General features: G+C 41.4%; 1 protein-coding gene across 3 annotated transcripts in view; it reads left to right on the forward strand.

Moving 5' to 3' along the window:
* AFF1 (AF4/FMR2 family member 1) overlaps positions 1 to 15,161 on the forward strand; it is a 207,602-nt gene that overhangs the window by 59,649 nt on the left and 132,792 nt on the right. Inside the window, exon 1 of one of the 3 annotated variants that reach the window (XM_039250547.1) lies at positions 13,940 to 14,324. The exons of the other annotated variants lie outside the window; for them this stretch is intronic. Within the exon in view, the coding sequence (XP_039106478.1) occupies positions 14,308 to 14,324 (17 nt within the window). The 5' untranslated portion in view covers positions 13,940 to 14,307. Of the gene's footprint in view, positions 1 to 13,939; positions 14,325 to 15,161 lie in introns of those variants that run through there. 3 annotated transcript variants of the gene reach the window in all.

Consider the following 15,161-nt stretch of genomic DNA (forward strand, 5'->3'; position numbering starts at 1 on the left):
GATCTAACAATGCACAAATAGGAGACATGGAAAAGTGTAAACCAGAAGTAGAGAAAAAGACATTCGTTTAGTGAATAAAGAGCTGACATTGGGTGGTAGTCCTAAACATTGTTGCTTTTATACTCCCCAACAGAGTGATGAAAAACTGTAGGTGTTCATTTTCAAACCTATCAGAGAAGATCTTCTACCTCATTTTGTCATTGTACTGTATAGCTAGATAGGGAAGGCATGGGCCTTGCTACAGGTTGGTTACCTGGATGTCTTTAATGAGGAATCTCCCATGATTTTTTCTTGATTTTGAGCTCAGGGATTCTCCTACATAGGTATGTTCCTTTGGGGCCTTGGAGGCATTTACATCCCAGAACAATGTACCCTCGCTTTAGGATGAATGAGTTGGGATGAATGAGAGGCTGGCTTTTCTTGTTCTGGTAGGGAAAGGCAAGGGGGAAGTGAAAGGAAAGCCTGAATTTTCAGAAAAGAGGTTTTTGGAAATCAATGACCTCAGAAAGAGACTTACCTAAAACCTTAGCCCTCAGACCTCTTGAGGATTTCCTTGTACCCTCAGTTTGAAGACTATAGTAGAAGTCCCAAGAGGTGCGGGGGCGCCTGGGTGGCTCAGTCGGGTACGTGTCTGACTTCGGCTCAGGTCATGATCTCACAGTTTGTGAGTTTGAGCCCCGCGTCAGACTCTGTGCTGACAGCTCAGAGCCTGGAGCCTGCTTCGGATTCTGTGTCTCCCTCTCTCTTTGCCCCTCCCTCCCTCACGCTCTCTCTCTCAAAAATAAATAAATGTTAAAAAAAATTTTTTAATAAAAATAAAAGAAGACCCAAGAGATGTTGAGTAAAGCTTTGGAATAGTGCTTAGAGAAGAGGGTTTTCTCGGTACTAGTGAGGGGAGGACTACTGTGTACTGAGGTCACAGCTGAACAGGGAGCCAATTAATTTCCAGTGATGCTTATGAACCTGTTTTCTCTGCTAGCTCTCCCCTCTTGGGACTGCTCATCTTTTTTCTCCTCCTCTTCCTCCTCTCCCTTCTTCTGGGTCTGCTTTATTTGAGATCCTCCAGTGGCAATGTGGAACACTTTTTGTGAAGTGATTTTTTGCAGTGTCCTTATTAAACAACATCCCATTGTAATGAAGTAGTAATTCTTAGGAGATTTGACCGAAGTAACTAACTTTTACACCCAAAATGCTACTAAGGAGTGGAATCATTAAATGACTGTTGTGGACCAAATGCATGTACATTGAATGAGCCGTTTTACAGTTTGGATTAAGGCGACCTGCATAACATTTTTCCCCCTCTTTAATTTCAACTAAAGTATGTTAGAAAGATACTGCCTTCTATTTAAATTTTAAAAAATTGAATGTATATATGTATATATTTCTAAACGTATGTCTGTATATTTTGCCAAATAGATAATGGAACACTGGAGAGATTATTCTATTTTCACTCTTGGTTAACAATATCTTGTACACATTTGTGATTGTACTTATGATGTATTACATATACCATACGTTGTTGCCATTACATATATTCAGGTATCACTTACGAAAGCTCGTTAATTTAAAGGGCTAATAAAAAGATACTCTTGGGGAGCCTGAGTGGCTCAGTCAGTTGCCCGTCCGACTTCCGCTCAGGTCAAGATCTTATGGTTCATGAGTTCTAGTCCTGCGTTGGGCTCTGTGCCGACAGCTCAGAGGCTGTAGCCTGCTTCAGATTCTGTGTTTCCCTCTCTCTGTCCCTCCCCTGCTCATGCTCTCTCTCTCAAAAATGAATGAACTTTAAAAAAAAAAATAACTCTTGTGATTCAAGAACACATTTATGATTGTAAAATAGTCTGTCCCACACACCTTATAAATTCTCCCCTGTTATTGTGTATCTTACTCTTGGTTTCAGCATACGTGGCCACTGTTGGACTAACCAAGAATGTAGACTGATTAGCATATTCTCACTATATAAAGAAACTTGTTATTTTGTTGTACAGGTGTTGTTTTGGTGGCATGTCACCTCTTTCTCTTTTCATTAGTAATTCTTCACTGCACTGGGCAATTAATAAGACAGCTCTAAGTTTTTAAAGGGACAGTAAGGATTGACAGGTGATCTTACCTCTTACTTGTAAGCTAATTTTGGTCTATCAGCTGGTCCAGTTTGAGTATATTTCAGGACCCAGCAATTCTTCACCTGAAGTCTACAGAGCCTCTAAGGAGATCTTAAGTACATAAAAGTCTAGCAAATGTATGCATGAGGCTATCTCCTCAAATTTCATCCCAAACGAAAGAATTTTTGCGGCCCCCCCCGCCAGGTTAAAAATATCATTTTTGTTCCATTTCATCGCTGAACAGCTCTGTGGTTAGGACACAATGGTGTTTTGAAAATGCTTGGAAATAATTACACCCATGTTTGTATTGCAGTACTTCAGCCACAGACAGTATCTAATTTCAGAAAATTTCTCTTGCACTTTCCTCTAGTATTTTTAGATCTGTTATAAATGTAGTGTAATCTTGCTTCTGTTTCAAATTACCCTCACTAATTTACAGACAATTTTGGGGGCCCAGGTAATCACAGGTGTAATCGTGATCTGGTGATTCCCATTTTCCTTTTGGGTAACTATTTGCTATATTCTTTCATTTCTTCATATGTAAATAGTGCCAGAACAATTAGCACAGTTCAAAGAGGAAACATGTAATTTTAGTATTACTGATGTAATATTTCTAGCCTGTGGTAAATGGAGAATCTGTGAGCAAATGCTATTATGAAATACTGTTTCAGGGTGCCTGGGTGGCTCAGTCGTTAAGCGTCTGACTTTGGCTCAGGTCATGATCTCACAGTTCATGAGTTCTAGTCCCACATCAGGTGACAGGTGAGCTGGTGCCCGGCATTGGATGAGCACGAGCCCCGCTTGGGGTAAAACATGATCCTCAGGTGAGTCGGCTTCTTTCTCTCCTTCTCCCTCCCTCCCTCTCTGCCCCTTGTGGGATTCTCTCTCTCTCTCTTTCTCTCTCTCTGCCCCTCACTCACTTGTGCCATTTCTCTCTCTCAAAAACAAACAAACAAAAAACAACAACACGGTTTCATGTCTGATACCAATTAGTTTAAAGTATTAATGATCATGGTTGGTATTGAGAACAATGAGAAAAAAATGGGGGGGGATGGCAAGCAGAAAATTCTTAGGAGTAGACTTTTGCCTAAATTTATATTTGTTTCCTTAAAGGTTTATCACTCTACTATGGCATTAAGAATATACGTGTGCAGTGGTATTTTGTTGTTTTAATAGAGATCCTTGACAGTGGAGATAAATGCTGTCCAACCATGATCCTTAAAGTGATTCAGGAATTATAAACCAATAGTGGATCAAAAAGCTTTTAACATTATTTTCTAAATATGCATGATCTAGGTAAGTGGCTCTCACATACAAGCAGACAACAAGTATTACTTGGAGAATGTGCTGAAATGTGTATCCCTAGGACCTCACCTATAAAGACTTTGATTCATTAGTTCTGGACTCCACTGTGTTCTTGACATAGCCCCTGTGATCTGGCCATATTTTGCCAAGACTGTTCTAGGTGCTAAGAAGTTATAAGGGAATAGCTATAATGTAAGAATATTGCTTGTAATATAAGAGAAGCCATAATGAATATGGAGAGGTGAGGGGGACATAGAAGTATTAGCAAATGACGTGGGATAAATCTGTGCCCTACAATTATTGAGAACCCCAAAGAGTTTTATAAATGTGTGTTTTATCTATTGATACCTATTGTATTAAAAATTAAAACTGAGATATTTAAAACATTAAATTATTTAAAATAATAATAAACCTATTATTTGGGTCTATTATTGGAAATAATTTCTTATTGGGAAAGAAAACTATTTCAAAAATAAAATAGGAAGAGGATGGCATTATTTCACATTTATGCAAATCACTTTACTGTTAACACAGTAGAAGGTTAATACAGTAGAAGGCACCTGGATTCTCACAGATGCTTCTGTATTCAGTACGTGGCAATGTTGTTTTCGTTGAAATCTATGAAGATCCGGCCTCACGCAGAGAAGGGGCAAGTATTTTAATGTCTTCTTTGATAATATACTAAAACTATACGTCACATTTTCTGATTGCTTCGTTGCAGTGTGGAGCCTGAAATTCTATCACTGAATTTGTTTTTTACTTGAATATATTAAAATCCATTAGTCTGTTTTACACTTTGAGTGAATCTCTTACCCACACATGACTTTGTGCCAATTAGAATACACTGGTCACGAAGTTATGCAGACCTTCTAAAACCACATTTATTTCTCTTATTTTGTTACTGAAGCCCAATAGTGCAACATCACCTGGCCCCATGGGGGGCGACCAAACCAGACCAGGTTCTGCCCTTGGCCACTAACAAAATCTGAAGGTGGAGACAAGTGGTGGTGAAACCAGAAAGGAATTTCAGTGAGGTCAACACCAGAAAGACAGGGGACTAATGTACTAAGAATGTCTCCAAGGTGCTGTGAATACTTCTAAGTTTATATAGGGAAAACACGGAACAAAATTGGTAGGTACTTGGAGCTGAGCAGCAAAGGTCAGTTAGACAATTGTCCTGGAGTCAGTCATGTGGGGTCTTGCTGGCATCAGGGGAGTAGTTATTGCCTGAGGGGGTAGGTTTGGTTCCCACAGGATATTTTGCCCCCTGGGTCTTTGTGTGAGTTAACAGATAAGCCAGAGGGGAAAAACAAAGCCATTAAGAAGAAAAGGTCAAAGGCAAAATGGAGGCAATGACTGGGTCCTTCTTCAAATCCTCACTGTCAAGTCATCATTCCCTTTCATTGGACGGAGAAGGGATGATGATGGTCGTTTCTGCTGTAACTACTTTCTGTGGACCCAGGATAACGTAGGAATTTTGGGATGGAAGATATTGACAGGTTAGAATTTTTTCTTGTGTCCCTGCTGAGGAGGAGAGTAAGGGCATCTCCAAGTTAGTATGAGTGTGGGCTCCTGTTTGACAAATACAGAAAGTCAAACAACAACCAAAGAGAAGAACAACAAGAAATATGCAATGCTTAGCAGAGCATATTTCCATTTGAAAGGACTAGAATTCAGAAAACTGTTAAAAGGATCTAGAACTAGGGCATATCTATCAGTTATGTGTTTGTTTAAATCTTTAATGGCTTTAGTTACATTTTTTGAATAATTTGGAATAGAGATACAACATTCTGTTTTAATGAGAGCACAGTTTCCTCCTTGGGCTGCAGTCGAACATCAATGGACATCCAGTTTTGAAGGGCAATTTTTTGAATTTGTGTGGTATCATCATTTAGGAGAGTGCATGCTGGGTTTGCTTCAAGTGGCCTTTGTATGCTTGGCTAAAGCCTCTACTTGTAATTCTGCATTGATAAAGGTAGCTCCTGGGACAAATATGGCCAATGGATAAAACCATCAAGAAGCCCTTTTTTGCCTGATGTCTAGTTTTAATGGTATCCCAATTAAGAGAAATCACTGGCAAGTGGGAGGCAACTCATCCACAAGTATATCATCTAATCCACTCATAAGGAAGGTAAGGGCATCCATTATCCCCACAAGTCCATAGCTAATCCCATGGAGTGGTGGGGTACAGTTGTTCTTAAGGAACAATTTAGCCATTCTAGTCACATAGAATCAGTCAAAGTGATGGTTGAGTCGCACAATTCTCAGGAAGTCCATCCCGTTGCCTTGGATGATCCTGAATATTATTTAGCTTTTTAATACCTAAGGGGACTCTTTATTCCATTGGACTTGCTCAGAAGTTAGCTACCCAGTTCCACTATGGACCGTATTTCCCACACCTGGGGTGGTGGTTATCTGTTCTTTTACTAAGGCAGACACATGGTGATGAGCTGCAACTCCTCACCAGGGGAGCAAAATATACACAAAGATATTCAGCTCCATCTGGTATTTCCCTAAGGAGGTACTGTGTGACTTGGGTGAATAATTTGAGAGCTAGTCCAGTGGGCAACTTCAGACTTTATGTAGACTGAGAAGGGAGTGGTAAGAACTCCTAAGAAGCAGGTATCTCCCATTGTCCTTCTGTTCAGTCATATGCCTGTGGGTCCTTTTGTTACCCCACAGAATAATAGGTATGAAGACTGTCTATATATGACTCATTGTGGCAATTTCTCTGAAGTTTACCTCAAGTTGTGTAGGGTAGGTGAACAACAATCGAAAGAAAATGGAAAGAAATTTGACTGAAAGAAAATCAAAACTAGAATCTAACATCCACAAAAGTATTTATCAAAACATAATTTTTCTCTCTAAAATCATCCTCATTCCCAACAAAGATAGCCAAATCAAAATGTTTGTGTAACAAAGTCCAGTCTTAACAAACTTGGCAGAATTATTTACATAATGGTGTAAATAAAGCAGGAATGGTGATTGACCATATAAATTCTTTTAAATCTGCTTTGCTGGAACTTTCTATAAGGTGTTTCAGATTGAACTTTTAATAGCCTCTCAAGGCGAGAAGTCAAGCCAAATACTTGCCATTAGGTTTGCCTGAAATGCTTGGCCGACTGAGCCATCCAGGCGCCCCGGTTTGCCTGCAATGCTTATAGATTTGGGTTAATTCCTCTCTTCTTGGGGCCCCCCAAATATCCTTCCTAAGGTTCCTATATCTGCCAGGAACTGACCTTGTTTACTTACCTGGGAGTAAAGCTACTGGGGAGTCTGTAAGCAAGGTGTCAGGGAGCATCTCCAAGGGGATCTATTGGCTCCATAAAGTCAATTTCAGTTCCTTAAAACTGGTCATATTTGAGTCTGTCTATGTATGTCTGTCTCAAATAGGACATTCCAGTCAAAGCCTGGTAACATAACCAGTGTTTCCAATGGTGTCCTATTACTAGGGGAACAAAATTCTTACTGAACTTATATAAACAATTATAATTGTCATGAAACAAAGAATACTCTCTGAGAAAATTTCTTAATTCTAGAGGGTTCAGATAGGGAGAAAAGAGAAATGTTTTCATTTGTTACAAAGAAATATTTTATCATATTTCTGTAAGCCATAGGTACTTTAAGAGAAAGAGTTTCCTTAAATGTAGAAGAGCAAACATTAGAGAACCAGCACTGTTTCAAACAAGAGTCAGAAAAACTATAATCTTTGTCCTCAATTCATTCAGTTCCTTGTTTTTAAATCTTGTTCTGTTTGAAGCTTTTCCATTAGTTCTGGAAATTCTTACCCAGTTTAGTTTTGTGATCTTAAAGTATCATAAAGATGTATTGTGAAAAGTCTTTTTCATGAATTTCCTTGAAGATGATACACATTTTGCAACAGCATCAGAACAGTAACTGTAAATGACAAAAAGACTCAAAGATGGACATGGTTAAGGATCGGATGAGCATTCATTATAATGTGATTGACCAGGAAATCCACTTATTTCTGTGACACAGAACATAATAATCACAATGTCAAGTGATGACCTTATACCAGGACATACTAAAACTTTAGGAATTTCATATTATTTGTAGGACAGTTTTGCATTTGCCCATACAGTATAACCTAAGAAAATTTATTATCATTTGTTTGACAATGCTTCCCATGTAACTTAATATACCAAATTATCAAGCCCAATTAGTCAAAAAGACTTTATTTGAATTTGAATTTGGGGGGAGTTTTGTTAAAGGCCTCAGGTTTTAAAAAAACATGCCTAGGTAGAATTACAGATCATAATAAAACTTAATATATAATTATCTATTTAACTGAAGTGGCAATAAGAGATTCTACAGAAGGTCACATAGTTGTTAGCAAAACTTAGCTCCTTTAACATTGAGAAGTTTTAACTTTGTTAAGTAATCAAAGACCTCATAAAGACGAAACATAGAAACTTTGGTTGTCTGGGCAGATAAAGATAAAAAAAAACCTTTGTTTCCAATTTTTTTTATCAAGGGTAGACTTAATAGTCTAGGAAACTTTCTCATTTTAACAGAAAAAACTCAAATTCCAATCTTATACCAGTGTACTTTCAAAATTCATTTATTCCAATGTTAGTCCTGACTGTGCATAAAATTGTTTTCCAAAGATTTCCCTTTATAAACATTCTACAAGTTTTATTATATATGTAATATATAATAATATATAATATATATAATAAAAATATATATAATATATATTCAGATTTTATCCTAAGTTTTCTTTCTCTAATCAGTCTCAGTTTATAACAAAATTGGTTTTTTAAATTTATTTTTCATTAAAAAATTTTTTTTAATGTTTTATTTATTTCTGAGAGAGAGAGGCAGCATGACCATGGGAGAGTCAGAGAGAGAGGGAGATACAGAATCAGAAGCAGGCTCCAGGCTCTGAGCTAGCTGTCAGCAAAGAGCCCGACGCGGGGCTCAAACCCACGTACCGCGAGATCAGGACCTGAGCTGAAGTCAGACGCTTAACCGACTGAGCCACCCAGACACCCCAACAAAATTGGATTTTTTACATTCAGATTTTATCCTAAGTTTTCTCACTCAAAAGACTTCATTTAGTCTCAGTTTAGGACAAAATTACTTTCTCTTCTCTCACCAAAAATGTGTTACCATTTTCATACCTTTTTTTATTTTAGGAAAACGTATCTTTTCCTACATACAGAGATATTTTCCTTATTGTTTATAGCAGTTTTAATTACTTTTATCAGAAGTTTGACTCTTAGAGACCTTAGGTTCCAGCAAAAACTAAGTAGTAACCAACTGTGAACTATTACACCAGAATGCTTTAGATTGGCAAATTTATGGATATATTTCATTTTTAGAAATGTGTTTTTTTATAGTACATCTTTCAATAAAGCATAAAATGTTTACCAGCAGACCCCAAGCATTGTGAATTTCTCTGTAATAAGCCAAAAGCAGATAAACCTGTGTTTAGTAATCAGTGTTTCAGTATTGTCTTATTTGGAAAAGACCTAGATATGAGTGAGTTCAAACCAATCTCTCATTTAACCTAGCAAAACTTAAGGGGCACTTGGCTGGCTCAGTCAGTTAAATATCTGACTCCTGATTTCAGCTCAGGTCATAATCTCACGGTTGATGAGTTTGAACCTCACATCAGGTTCTGCGATGACAGCATGGAGTCTGCTTGAGATTTTCTCTCTCTCTCAACAGAAGTAAAATAAAGTTACAAAACCAAAAAACCAGCTAGCAAAACTTTAAAGCCCTAGGTTACCAAAGATTTGAAAGCTATTTAAAAGTTTTTCTATAGAGGCATCTAGGTGGTTCAGCTGGTTAAGTGTCCAACTCTTAATTTCAGCTCAGGTCATAATCTCATGGTTTGTGAGTTTAAGCCCCATGTCAGGCTCTGCATTGATAGCATAGAGCCTGGTTCGGAGTCTCGTCTCTCCCTCTATCCCACTGTGCTCTCTTCCTCTCTCAAAATAAATAAACTTAAAAAAAAATCATTTACCTGGGGAGCCTAGGAGGCTCAGTTGGTTAAGTGCTCTGCTCTTGAAAGTCATGATCTTTCAGGTTTGTGGTTTCAGGCCTTGCATCAGGCTCTCTGCAGGAAGTATGGAGCCTGCTTGGGATTCTCTCTCCCCCTTTTCCACTCACGTTGTCTCTGTCTCAAAATAAAACTTTTTAAAAAGTTTATGTATTATTATTTTTTAACATTTGTTTATTTTTGAGAGACAGAATGTGAGCAGAGGAGGGACAGAGAGAGAGGGAGTCATAGAATCTGAAGCAGGCTCCAGGCTCTGAGCTGTTAGCACAGAGCCTGATGCGAGGCTCAAACCCATGAACCACGAGATCATGACCTGAGCTGAAGTCACCCGCTTAACCGACTGAGCCACTCAGGTGCCCCTAAAAAGTTTTTTTTTTAAGTTTACCTATAAACCTTTTAATTTAATCTACTTGCTCTTAACAATTACCCATGAAAACTTCATGAGAGAGACTAAGTTAACCATCATTTTAAGTAATTTTTTTTCTGAAAAACACCAATAGAGATAAATTGAGCTTACTTGACCTTTAATAAACCCTGGTAAAGTTTTATATTTAATGCTGATAACTCTAAAGACATGTCTATTTTAATTAAACCAACAACCTCGAATTAGCTTTAATGCTGGTTGTGTTGCCCCTATATCCATTGAAGTCCATCAGTTTGTTCCCCACTGTCTGTTTTTCCTGTGGGGAAATCTGAAGTGGGTAGTTTGAGTACAGGGGAGCCCCTGGACTCCTTCGTGCTGATTTGGGGGGTGCTTTGGTTTGAACCTCATAAGGAGGTGGCCCAATGGCTTGGGGCGCTTTCTGCTCCTTGATGGTGAGGGTGGGAGGAACAGGAGCCTGGAACAGGAGGCACCCAGGATAATACAGGGGCCAGCGGTGAGAGCCAGACCAGTGGTGGTACAGCAACAGGAGGAGGCAGAGGTGGAGGCAGAGGCAGCAAGGGTGCCCCCAGCAAGGCTGAAGGTGGATTCAAAGTCTGCACTAATGTTCCCTTATCTCCCTCCCCTGCCTCTTCCTCCTGCAGAACAGGCTTTTGCTCCAGTTGCTTTTTAGCCCTCTGTGTCATTTATTCAAAATGCGTCCTGATGGGAGAACAGAAGCATCTCTCATTTCCCTAGGCAGAAGTTGAAAAGAACAAAGAAGATACAAAACTGTAATTAAAGGAAGCTCAGAGTACCTCTGGTAACATTCTTGCTTTCCCAAAAGTTGGAGCTTCATTGAACCAAACGGCTTCTATTTTTTTTTCCTGTTTATTTTATCTTGGCTGGGGGGGGGGGGGGGGGAGAATCTTAAGCAGGTTCCATGCTCAGCGCAGAGCTGGACACGGCGCTCAGTGCCATAAGCCTAGGATCATGACCTGAGTGGAAATTAAGAGTTGGCCGCTCGACCTACTGATCCACCCAGGTGCCCCCGAACCAAACCGCTTCTAGACAAGGTAAGAAAGCCAAATCAAAACCCCATATTTGGTGGTAACCAAATGGGAAGAAGAAATCAAAGAGAGCCATTCAGTGCCATCTTTTCTCTGAGCTTAATATATACACAGGCCAGGCAGTGTTACCAAGAAAATACTTCTTTTTAGTCCTAGGTTCATAGTTAAAAGTAGACCACTCAGCCAATATTCTCCTGAGGGGGCCAGGAGCAGGAATAGAAATAATACTTCCCGGGGCGCCTGGGTGGCTCAGTCAGTTAAGCGTCTGACTTCGGCTCAGGTCATGATCTCTCAGTTTGTGAGTTCAAGCCCCGCTTTGGGCTCTGTGCTGACAGCTTGGAGTCTGGAGCCTGCTTCTTTCTGATTCTGTGCTTCCTCCTCTCTCTCTGCCCCTCCCCTGCTCGCGTGCTTCCTTTCTCTCTCTCAAAAATGAATAAACATTAAAAAAAAAAAAAAAAAAGAATACTTCCCATTCTTACACAGATTTCAAGAGCTCTCCCAAACACATATCCTGGCTTCCCTACTTGCCACACATCCCTTCTTCTCTTCTAATGGTATCTCTAATTATAAATTATGAATTCCTTGTTACAAGTCATAGGAGTGAGCCACACAAACTCAAAATGGTTCCAAGGAACTCCAACAACAGGAAAGTAGGGAAGGATAGGACATGATGTGCACTGGTGAGGAACTTAGCAGGAACCAAATCTTTCAGCACCCACTTATTCCTCAATCATTTCTTTGCTTCATTAAATATAGTTAAGGCAGTCAGTGCCTATCTGAGGTGAGCGGAAAGGACTGTCCCCAAAACAAAACAAATTTTGGCAGCTTTATGGGACTGTTCTCTTCATTCTCCTTGCCTGGCATCAACTAGTCACCAGTGGTTGGCTCTGACCTGTCATAGTCAAATGATTTGAGGAAATGAACCGGTGAGTCCTGGGTGCTGCAGACATATCAGAACCACAGCCCCTGTTTGGCTCACTAGAATGTTTGTTACTGGAGCCCAAGGGTGTTAAGAACACATGGCCCAGGGGGTCCAAACAACCCGGTTTCAGCTATTTACCGTGAACAATATCTAAATGCTGAGAGAAAAGTGGCGTGAGACAAGAAAGGAATTTATTCAGTGAAGTTAGCACTGAAAAGACAGGACTAATGTCCTAAGAATCATGTCCAAGGTGCTGAGAATACTTCTAGTTTATGGGGAAAATGTGGAACAAAGATCTGTGGGTATGCAGCAGAGCAGCAAAAGGTCAGGTTGATTATTGTCTTGGGGTCAATCACACAGGGTGTTGCTGGCGTCAGGGCTGTCCTTATTGCTCGAGGGGGTAGTTTCTGTTCCCATCACTGGATGTTTTGCCTGCTGGATCCCTTGCCTGAGTTAACTGATAAAGCTGGAAGGGAGAAACACCTCGAATAAGAGGAACAGATTGAAGGCAAAATGGACTCGGTCTTCCTTTAATCTCATCAGAAAAGTCTTAATAATGGGGAAGCTATCAAGCTCACAGTGACAGATGTAAAGTTTTTACAAAATGCTTGAAAGCTCCGATTTTTATCATTTAGGTAGTAAATACTGTCAGTTGTTTTCCTTGAGGAAACAGACTCACTTTGTTCATTTTTGAGAGAATGACTGCCAGAAACCCAAGTCAGAATAACCACAGTCCATCAATTGTTCTTTCACGTAAAAATGGTAGTCCACGAAAAAACAGCTGGTCTAGCTTGCAACTCAATTACACAAGTCCTTTTCTACTGGACAGTGATTGTATTTAACTCTGCAGCAGCAGAGTGCTTCGGTGCACTTCCATTCCTTACCAAAGAACATAAAAAGACCTACTCGGATTGATTTAACGAAGGTAGGAATTCCTACTGCTTGCTTCATTAAGGACAGTCGAGAAGGACACTTGTAACTGCTAATGTGGGGTGGTGAAGAATGCAGTGACTACTAGTTCCATTTGCTGTTACTGCTGTGATTAGGGCTCAGGGGCCTGCAGTTACCCCACAATTGCTTTTGCATCGTTAGTGCAAATGGCAGCACGGTGAAAAAGATAAATGATGGCTTTGTGTTACTCTAAAAATAGTTCTGACCTCTGCAAAGTTCCTCGGGACTCCCAGGAGTCCAGTAATCACACTTTGAGAACCACACGTGTCTGTATTCCATGGCTTCTTAGTAGCACAGTCTGGAGTATCTCTTTGTGAGGTGGACAACCCTGTAATGATTCTAGGTAGAACTGAAGAGTCTACTGGGCAGGCTTGCAGTCAGCTTTCACTTCAGCTCTTAACAGTGTGCTGTGGTTCCCCAGAGATACTGTAGCATAGCCTATCTCCATCTCTGCCCACCTACGGGTTTTCCTGCTCACCTTTAGGCACTGTTGAAATATAAATGCCTTCTCTAGTCCTCCTAGTACGACCAGTTTTCGTTTGTACTACAGAGTGTTTATTGGTAGTATGCATCCTCAATAGGTTTTTCTTAAAATGCCAATCCCTTAGTTTACTAAAGGACCAAAATGAGTTACTGTTTACCTTGTAATCTGTATGTTGTCCAAAAAAGAAAGGGTGTTTTGTAAATGTTTTCTCGATGTAATGAAATCAAAACTGAAAGCGAACAAAGTAAAACAAGGGTGCGTTGCGTTGGTTGCACATTTCCTGACTGCAGGCATTGGAATGATCAAAAGTAGCGAACGTGGTTTACTGCTGTGGTTTTATTCCTTGCTCCCTGCAGTCTCTAGGGGCCCCATATTCAACAAATATTCAAATTGGAGCCGGAGTTCTGAGCGACCGGGTACTGTGTGTTCCGGCGGGGTGTTTGTACATTGTTAAAACCTGGCACGGGAGCACCAGCCGGGAGCCTGCAGGCGGGGCTCGGCCCGGAGCGAGCGGGGCTGCGTCGGGCTCGGGCTCGGCGCCCCCGCCCGGCGCAGCCTCCGGCTCGGGCCGGCGGAGCGCCGTGCCCATTTAAGGAGGCGGACCGTACCACCAGAACTTTCTTGACAGGGGGTATTCGGGCCAACTCGGACAACTTTCAGGGAGCCAAAAGGCGATTGCGTTTCCCTTCTAACGCTGGCCCGCGCTGCGGTGCGGCTCAGCGGGGGCTGCGTGCTGGTGGGCTTTGGGCGTGGGCTCCTCGGGTTTCCCTTCCCCGAAATCGCCCCGAGGGACTTCACTTGGTCTCGTTTCGGCCGCTACATTCCCCGAGCTGGTCCAAAGTGGAGCTCGCCTGCAGAGGCCCCAGTGCCCGGATGTCCATCAGGATTAGTGCGAGCCAATACGCTCGGAGCCCGAGGCTGCGCTGAGACGCCGGGCTCGGGAGCAGGTAGTCCCGGAACCCCGGGGAGTCGCGCCGGGCAGCTCGTCCCCGCCCGGCTCCGGCAAATGGTGAGCGCGGCGCTGGCACAGGGGTCGCGGGTGGAAGGCTCCGATGGACAGAAGACCTTGAGCTCTGCAAACTGAATTATGGCAGCCCAGTCAAGGTAAGCCAGGCGCCGAGAGAAACTTTTTAAATGTGTTAGTGGCTAGGGGAATTGAAGGTTGAGGGCGGGGGGTGGGGGAGGGACGGTTGGGGTGCTGCGAAGACTACCGGCAGGAAGCAGCTTTGTCATTGCGCTCTCATCATTCCCGATGCTGTGGTTCCTTACTTAACGTCAGATTAAAAAAAAAAAAAAAAACAGTTGGGAGAGCGTACTGGAGAATTTCTGCAGAGAGGAGGAGAAGGGTTGAGTTAAAGTTAAAAGTTAAATTTCTTCCGTCTTCCAAAATAATTATCTTCGGAGAAATTAAGTTGTTGGAACTTGTTTACCTTTGCCCAAATTTTCGTTTAGTTCCTTTGTGCACCTCTCTTTGGTTCTCCTGATTTGGGGGAGGGGGGTGGGGGGGGCGCCAGTATTTTGATCGGAATTTTAGAAATCAGTTAATGTAAAAACAGTTCGCCTTGGAGAAGACGGTTGAGAATTTGGCCGGTGAGTGATCGAAAATTTTGCAGCTCAAATGCAGGATTCCACATAAAACGGCACAGCTTTCGAGAATCTGCTGAGTAGGCAAAGACCAGGAACGTACCGGGGTTGGCGAAGGGGAGAGGATAATGAACTGCAGTTGCTGTCAGAGGAGCGCTTTTGTAAGGACCTCAAGCTCTGACTTTCCCTGGTTTGTTCCCTTTTTTGTTGTTGTAATCAGTGTTAAACAGTGATGACAAGGCGTTAGTGGTTGGTACAGGATTCAGACTGTTGTGTGTGAGTTCATTTTGGTTGTGACAGCGGTTGGTGCCCAGGGAAACTTAAAGTTACATTTAAGTTCTTTTTCAACTGTTAGTT

Source organism: Hyaena hyaena, unplaced genomic scaffold (genome assembly GCF_003009895.1).
Source record: "Hyaena hyaena isolate Hyena2069 unplaced genomic scaffold, ASM300989v1 scaffold_373, whole genome shotgun sequence".
Taxonomy (NCBI): Eukaryota; Metazoa; Chordata; class Mammalia; order Carnivora; family Hyaenidae; genus Hyaena; species Hyaena hyaena.